Genomic DNA, 8800 nt, shown 5'->3' with positions numbered 1-8800 from the left:
GCCCCACCCATCACTGGCTGACTCCGTCCCGGTTCCCTGCCAAAGCCACCATCAAGGATCCCTTGCTGGCTCTGCCTGAGGTGTTAGGCCTGGACTGGGGCCCCTCCCCACATGCTCCCCACCTTTGCTGCCATCAACAATCTCTGGCTGGCTCCTCCCTGGCCCAAGCCTAAAGCCTCTGGCTGAGGTATAAGGCCTGGGCCGGACCACCCCCCCCCATGCTCCCCGCCATCAAGATCGCTGGCTGACTCCTCCCTGGCCCAGGCCTAACGCCTCAGGACGAGGGTTTAGGCCTGGGCTGAGGCACCCCCAGCTCCCTGCAGCTGCCTCGGCCATCAACGATCGCTGGCTCATGATTGCTGGCTGGCTCCGCCCCAGTCCAAGCCTAAAGCCTCTGGCTGAGGTGTTAGGCCTGGGCCGGACCCTCCCCATGCTCCCCACCATCAACGACCTCTGGCTGGCATCTCCCTGACCCAGGCCTAAGGCCTCAGGCTGAGGGTTTAGGCCTGGACTGGGGCACCCCCAGCTCCCCACCACGGTTCGCTGGCTGGCTCTGCCCCGGTTCCCCGCTGCAACTGCCATCAAGGATCCCTGGTTGGCTGGACCAGCCCAAGCCTAAAGCCTCTAGCAGAGGCTTTAGGCTTGGGCCGGAGCACCCCCAGCTCCCTGCTGCTGCCGCCATCAAGCATATCTGGCTGACTCCACCTGGTTTCCTGCCGCTGCCGCCATCAATGATCGCTGGATGACTCCGCCAAGGCCCCAGCCTAAAGCCTCAATCTGAGGCTTGGGGCTGACATATTCAAATTAGCCGCCATCTTGGCTGTCGACTAATTTGCATATCTTGCTGATTAGCCAATGAAAAGGGTAGTGGTCATACGCCAATTACCATGTTTCTCTCTTATTAGTGTAGATTGGACATTTCAATTGGTTTCAATATTTTGCTATTAGAAATAGCATTTAGATGAACATTCTTGCTCATACTCTTAATTATTTCCCTGAGTCCATATCAATAGCTTTATTAAATTTCAATCTTAAGATAAAAATATTATTAGATAACCATACCAAGAATAATTAGAAGGCTATGCAAAACCATACATAACTCTCCTCAATTAATCATCATTACTTGCTAGTATCCTAAATGGTGACCTTCCTACACCTCATAGTATTTGATTATTCAAATCTACCGTTTGAAAATGAATTGAATTCATGAGGAGTTAAAGAGAAGAGTTTGGTTAAGTTTAACAGACACTGGGGCCTCCATGTACCAGGGAAAAAATGAGGGAACTCCTTAGGGAGCTCAGCTCAGGCTTAGGAGGCAAATCATTTTTGCAATAAATGATGTAAGAAAAGTTTGCCTAAGACTTGCAGGGCATCCAGAGGAAGGCCAGGCAGCTCAGCATGGCAAGTGGGATAGGAAGGGGTGAGGGGACTTCCTGGATAAGATGCCATACATGGAGTGACCTGCAATTTGGGTTGCTGTAGAGAACAATCAAATAACAGCTACATTGGGGGATTTGGAACGGGGCAAGTGGTTAAGCTAAATGGTACCAAAGATGCTTTCTATATTAGTTAGGGTTCTCCAGAGAAACAGACCAATAGGATTAAAATAGATATGTAGAAATAGATTTATTATGAGGGATTGGATCACATGTATAGAGATTGAGAAGTCCTATGATCTGCTGTCTGGAAACTGGAGGTTCAGGTAAGCTGGTGGTATAGTTTCAGTCCATTTCGGGAGGCCTAAGAACAAAGGAGCCAATGTCCAAAGATAGCAGAAGATGGATGTCTTAGTTTAATCAGAGAGCAAGTTCATTCTTCCTTTGCCTTTTCAGGCCTTGATTGGATGATGCCCAGCCACAAAGGTGAGGGTGATCTTCTTCGCAGTCTACTAATTCAAAGCTAATCTCTTCCAGAAATACCCTCTCAGACATACCCAGAAATGATGTTGCCATGGTTTTGTTAAATTAACATTTGCTAAATGGAGCATAGGGTGCAAGCCCGGGTTTAACATGAGAGAACATGAGAAACAGCACAAGATAAACTGATATAGAGAAGTTTTTTACTCACAGATTCTGGAGGCCATACAAGGCATGCCTTGGCCATACAGGGATGTCAAGGCAGAGCATTAGAGAGAGAGAGAGAGAGAGAGAGAGAGAGAGAGAGAGAGAACAAATTTGGGACACATGCCTTTATTAGGGTTTGTGAGTGGAGTGCTTTGGGGTTGGCAAAAGATGGTTTTGGTAAGCCCCATGAGAGTCTTATATAAGAGGTGCATAAGGCATACAGGCAGTGGGAGGAAGGAGAGACTGTCAATCACAAAGGCTGTTGGGAAAATCATATCAGGAACTCACAATTTCTTATGACTCTGCAGGCCGCCTTCTAGGGCATGTGTTTTTATAAGAGTCCAGTGTCAGTTTAAGGTCCCTGAGACTGAATGATTAAAAAAAACTGGGTTCTGAGGCAGCAATACCATGAGTAGCTTAGTTAAACTCTCAACAAATGTTTTACCAGCTGTATGGGGTTCCCTAATCCCAGTCAAGTTGACATAAATTAAGCATCATACCTTCCAATGTTGCAAATTTATACTTTCTAAATAATAAATACCTTGATATAAGCTTTCACTTGCATCATGTCCTTTAATCCTCACAATGTTCCTACAGGAGAATAGACATTATTTCCATTTTTACAGAGAAATAACTAAAGCTCACACTGGTCATGGATAGAGAACTTGGGATCCAAACCTGTTTCTTCTAATCCAAACCACAGGTCATGTCACTGCATCACATGATTCCTTAACAGAGGGTGTTTCCTTAGCTTCAACATCTTCCTTTTAGATTTGCGCATCCTTTAGGGGCAGAAAGAATAAATGTTCATGGAGACCCTACCATATGCAAACTTTGCATTAGGTGTTTTATTTAAATTATCCTATTTAATTCTCATAATAACCCCATGAAAGACACAGGGAAGTTAGTCTCACCTGCTCAGGTTAAGTAATGTGGTAAAAGACAGATAGCTAAACATGATGGAGCAGGAATTTTATCTGACATCAAATACCACATGTTTATTGCTATATAGCTCAGGTCTTTTGTTTTCTTGCCCAACCACCTCTGAGCCATGTCAAAGTAGTTATGGTTAGAGTAGTAGTCCATGATTGTAAACGATTCTATTATATGACTGTTGCTTCAGCTGCCTGAAAAACTCCCTCAGATTAGGAAGTTATTGGGTTGCTCTCACTCTTGCCTGATGCCCACCCTACCCATTACAGCATTTATTTTGTAGAAGTATGTAAAATTTAAGGCATAATTGTCGTGGGCCTCCAATTGGGCCAAACTAATAAAGTCCCCTGATCTGAAGCCCTGAGTACTAGTGTGTACGGCTCTCTTTCTTTTTTGTTTAACTGTTAAATGTCAGGCTGAGATTTCTTGTCAAGTGGAAAAGAAGAGTTGGGTGTCAAAAGAGAGGAAGACAGAGAAGGGTAGGAGACATCAGAAAGCCAGCAGTAAAGTACAATTAATCTCCAGGTTTTGAATCACATGGACAAATGTCACTATTATTTGGATCAACATTTTATTCTCCATTTTCTTCTTAACATATAGATAGCTGCTTTGGGTCACACACACACAAAATACATTCAATGAAATGAAACATAGATATTTACTAAGACACTAAAAATGAAAGTTCAACATAAACTATTTTAGTCCACTGAAATGTTTGGCTGAACTCATAAGAATAGTAATTATGCCATTCTTGGACACCCACACTGAAATAATCAGGAGAAGATTATTCCAAAAAAAATAAAGAGGATATTAGGCATACTGAGTGAAAGAACCTAGACCTAGAGAGTAGAATGAAAACCGGCATGACCATTTTGCAGAATTTGGGTCAAACAGAGTTAGAATAAGTTTTTAAAGATGATATACTAAGAGAGTAAAAGGCTGCTAAACAGCACTTGTATTGCCCTAACAGGTTTGGCTCAGGAACATCGGCCTGCGGACTGAAAGGTCCCAGGTTCGATTCCGGTCAAGGGCATGTACCTTGGTTGCGGGCACATCCCCAGTAGGAGGTGTGCAGGAGGCAGCTGATCAATGTTTCTCTCTCATTGATGTTTCTACCTCTCTATCCCTCTCTCTTCCTCTCTGTAAAAAATCAATAAAATATATTAAAAACAAACAGCACTTGTATTTTTAGCAAAATAGACTAAATTGAGGAATTCAAAAGTAAAGAGAAACATAATTCAAGTAAGGCAGGAAACCTCATATCATTCTCACTATTCTTTATCAATAAAAAGGAAACAAATTAAAATAAGAAATCAGAAGTCAATAAGATTTTATGGGAATATAAAGTAGGTATTATGGAAGCAAAGCCCATTTCTTTGCTGCAGGAAACTCCAGGCTGAGTGCTGACTAACTACAGACATCAGATCTCCTAAAGCTGTATTTTGGTGTGTCTTTTTGTTTTTGTGGGTTTTCTTTTTTGCTTTGCTTGTACCTTGAATGCTGGGTCTTGTGGGAAGTCAGCACTGTTCTGGAGTTCTGGTGGGTGAGCTAAGGTTAGATATTGGAGTTGATCCTTTAATTTATGCACTGATTCTTCTTAGTGAAAAACAAAGATTGTGAGAACATGTGTTAGAAGTTTAGCTCTGAGAGATGGGTACATAATATAAAATTGACTCCAACAATTGAGTCAACCTGAAAACTCCCAGTCTCTTAGGATAAAAAAATATAATCCTGTTTAGAGATTTCTGATTTGATCACATTTTTGGGATTGGTTCTTTTCACCAAGCCTATTAATTAAAAAGTACATAATATAAAGTTAATTAAACAGCAAGATATTATAACATTTTTATTTCATTAATTTTTCAAAGTATTAATAGTAACTACACATTCAATACCAGATATACACATTTTTCCACTGGCTGCTGAAAAACAATGGAAATAATTCCAGTCAGGGTAGCAGCTCACTGGTGGCTGACCTGCCTCTGAAGTATTTACTAATTCCTGGTGACTTTTACATTGTGGAGTTAGTCATTAGGTTAAGTTTGATAAGAAACAGATACAACTAGGATTGGGAATTCAAATATGTATTATATGTCTCCTCACAATCATAAAAAAGTTTATCATTTTTTTTCTTTTTCTTTTTTAGGCTCATGCCAAAATCTGGCATCTCTACAATACTTCTTTCCGTCCAATTCAGGGGGGCCAGGTGTCCATTGCCCTAAGTTCCCACTGGATCAATCCGAGAAGAATGACAGACCACAATATCAAAGAATGTCAAAAATCTCTTGACTTTGTTCTAGGCTGGTTTGCCAAACCCATATTTATTGATGGTGACTATCCTGAAAGCATGAAGAATAATCTTTCATCTCTTCTGCCTGCTTTTACTGAACCTGAGAAAAAGTTCATCAAAGGCACAGCTGACTTTTTTGCTCTTTCCTTTGGACCAACCTTGAGTTTTCAACTATTGGACCCTCATATGAAGTTCCGCCAATTAGAATCTCCCAGCCTAAGGCAATTGCTTTCCTGGATTGACCTTGAATATAACCATCCTCAAATATTTATTGTGGAAAACAGCTGGTTTGTCTCAGGGACCACCAAGAGAGATGATGCCAAATATATGTATTACCTCAAAACATTTATAATGGAAACTTTAAAAGGTAGGACTTGGGATAAAATTCTAATTCCTACCAAAATCCACTGGTAAAACAATCTTTAAGATGATCTGAAATAAACTATGTGAATTTATAGTTTTTAATCGTAATATAGAAATTCATTTTGGCAATAATAAGAATACATTTATGTAACACCTTTCTCATTTGGGGCCTTAAGAAACTTATATAATTTTTAAACCATTTTGAAAATCAAAAACTGGGTTATAATGTGTAAAATTACTTGACTTTCAGAGTTACTACTATAGATTTTTATATTACACTAGGGGCCCGGTGCACGAAATTCGTGCACTGGGTGTGTGTGGGGGGGATGTCCCTCAGCCCAGCCTGCCCCCTCTCACATACTGGGAGCCCTCAGGCGTTGACCCCCATCACCCTCCAATCGCAGGATCGGCCCCTTGCCCAGGCCTGACGCCTCCGCCAGAGGGGTCCGGCTTCGACATGGGACCCCCCTCTCCCCCCGATCACTGACTCTGACCCCCGCCCAAGCCTGATGCCTCTGACCCAGGCTTCAGGCCTGGGCAAGGGGACCATCATATCCCCCCTATCCCCGGCTCCACCTCCCACCCAGGCCTGATGCCTCGGCCAGACGCGTGACCCTCATCACCCTCTGATCACCAATCACTGGATCGGACCCTTGACCAGGCCTAAGGCCTCCGGCAGAGGTGTCAGGCCTGGGCAGGGGACCCCCAGCTCCCTGTGGTTGCAGGCTCCGCCCCTGTCCATGCAGGACGTCTCTGGCTGACGCATCCGGCCAGGGCAGCGGGGACCCGCAGCTGCAGCGGCCCCACGATTGTGGGCTTCGCTTTAGGCCCAGGCAAGGGACCCCTAGCTCCTGGGACTGCCAGCTTCGACCGTGCCCAGCTCCCATCGCTGGCTCACCCCTAATTCCTACTATCACTGGCCAGGGCGGAAAACGCACCTGATTCTCCCATCATGGCTGGGGGGCAGGGCAAAGGCATCCCCAGGGCCGCCTTTGCCCTGCCCCCCAGCTCTTAGCTCCCCCCTGGGTTTCTGATCACTGTCAGTGGCAGGGGGCTTCTTCCTGCTTTCCCTTTCGCCTCCCTGCATTGTGCTTACATATGCAAATTAACCGCCATCTTGTTGGCAGTTAACTGCCAATCTTAGTTGGCAGTTAATTTGCATATAGCCCTGATTAGCCAATGAAAAGGGTAGCGTCATATGCCAATTACCATTTTTCTCTTTTATTAGTGTAGATTAAGGATTAAGTAAATCCCAGAGTATCTAGCTCCCTTTAAATGTTTTTGGGTTCTTATTGCTTGTACTGAGTGAAACACTTAAAAATTTTTTTAATTGATTTCAGAGAGGAAGGGAGAGGGAGAGAGAGATAGAAACATCAATGATGAGAGAGAATCATTGATCAGCTGCCTCTGCACCCCCTGTTAGGGATCAAGCCTGCATCCTGGGCATGTGCCCTAGATTGGAATCAAACCTGGGACCCATCAGTCTGCAGGCTGACACTCTATCCACTGAACCAAACTGGCTAGGGCCTGAATGAAACACTTTTTAAAGAAATAAGAGTATCAACATTTTCTGGAGAAAATAGTAAGTAGTTCCTGCTTTTAAAAACTGTCTTCGTTTTATTGCATCAGGCACAATGTTAGGTGCCTAGGATAGAAAGGGGAACATCCAAAGAGCACCCACTGGAAATAAAATAAATCCAAATAAAAATTTATTGGAGATAAATCTATTTGTGAAGACATTTATTTGTAGAGTTATATAGGTTTGATTAGATTCTTTTGTAGGTCATTGCTCTACCAAACAATGAGCACACTACATAACTTATTCATTACTTAGTAAAAACCTCAAATCTCTTGTCCTCTCCTCCCTTTGCAGCCATCAGGCTGGACGGGGTGGACATCATTGGGTACACAGCGTGGTCCCTCATGGACGGCTTTGAGTGGCACAGAGGCTACAGCATCAGGCGTGGACTCTTCTATGTCGACTTTTTGAGCCAGGATAAGAAGTTGTTGCCGAAGTCTTCAGCTTTGTTCTACCAACAGCTGATAGAGAAAAACGGCTTCCCCCCTTTACCTGAAAATCAACCCCTAGAAGGCACATTTCCCTGTGACTTTGCTTGGGGAATTGTTGACAACTACATTCAAGTAAGTCAGTTGATAAAAACCAATGAACAGTCTCACAAGCCCTATCATTAGTAAGTAGAACCTCCTTATTAGGTTGTCATGCACATTGTTCTTTGGACCAAACACAGCTCCGTAAGAGTATTTTTTGGAATGCTGCATCCTTCTTTCCAAAAATCTTCCGAGCATCGCCTTACACTTTAAATCAGCCCCTAAAGGGGAACAAATAAAAAAAGTATAATATTTAAGATCTGATAAGATAAAATACTCTTTTTTTAACACAGAAACTTTCAAACCTTTTTAAAGCAGTTGAGTTCTTCCATAAATGAGATGTAATACCGAACTCCAAATTATCTGATATCTCAGTGAAGCTGCTAAAAATGAGGCAGGCAGAGCCCTACTGAGATATAGCTTTGGATCCCACAATCTTGCTGAAATATGTAGAGAATGGAAACCCTTGCTCAAAATCATTTTGAGCAATGGTCATTGAGATGGTAAGTAAGTTCCATATGGCCAACCAATATTTATTGAGTGCATACTATGTAGTAAGTTTTCAATATTATTATAATTTTAAAATATTTTAATTTACTTCCTTAAATTAAAAAATTAAGATTTAATTTTTCTTTTAATTTTAAAGAAATTTGTTTTCTGGAGTTTAATTGAATAGTAAGCACTGATTGGATACTTAACATATATAAATATGCTACTATGTTTGAGAGGAGCATACAATGAGATGAGTAAGATATGATTCCTGCCTTGAAAGGAGTCTTGAGTGAAAATGATAGATAAAAAATAATATAACATATGCAGAGAGTAGAGTATGAACATAGACAAAGTTCAGTATCCACAGCAATGAGATTTTTAAAAAATAATTAAATCTTTATTGTTCAGATTATTACATTTGTTCCTCTTTCCCCCCCCCCATAACTCCCCTCCTTCCAGTTCCCACCCCACCTTCCGCCCTCACTCTCCACCCACTGTCCTCATCCATAGGCGCACGATTTTTATTCAGTCTCTTCCCCCAGCCCACACA

At 42.4% G+C, this 8800-nt stretch overlaps 1 protein-coding gene across 1 annotated transcript in view; it reads left to right on the top strand.

The window, feature by feature from the left end:
- KL (klotho) overlaps positions 1-8800 on the top strand; it is a gene marked incomplete at its 5' end in the record, with an annotated part of 56146 nt that overhangs the window by 36125 nt on the left and 11221 nt on the right. Inside the window, 2 exons of the mRNA XM_006773041.1 lie at positions 5143-5653; positions 7523-7791. Coding sequence (XP_006773104.1) covers positions 5143-5653; positions 7523-7791 — 780 coding nt within the window. The remainder of the gene's footprint in view (positions 1-5142; positions 5654-7522; positions 7792-8800) is intronic.

The sequence above is a fragment of the Myotis davidii genome, unplaced genomic scaffold (genome assembly GCF_000327345.1).
Source record: "Myotis davidii unplaced genomic scaffold, ASM32734v1 scaffold66, whole genome shotgun sequence".
Classification (NCBI taxonomy): domain Eukaryota; kingdom Metazoa; phylum Chordata; class Mammalia; order Chiroptera; family Vespertilionidae; genus Myotis; species Myotis davidii.
The sequence above is the reverse complement of the archived record's forward strand: the minus strand, read 5'-3'. Positions and strand labels throughout refer to the sequence as shown.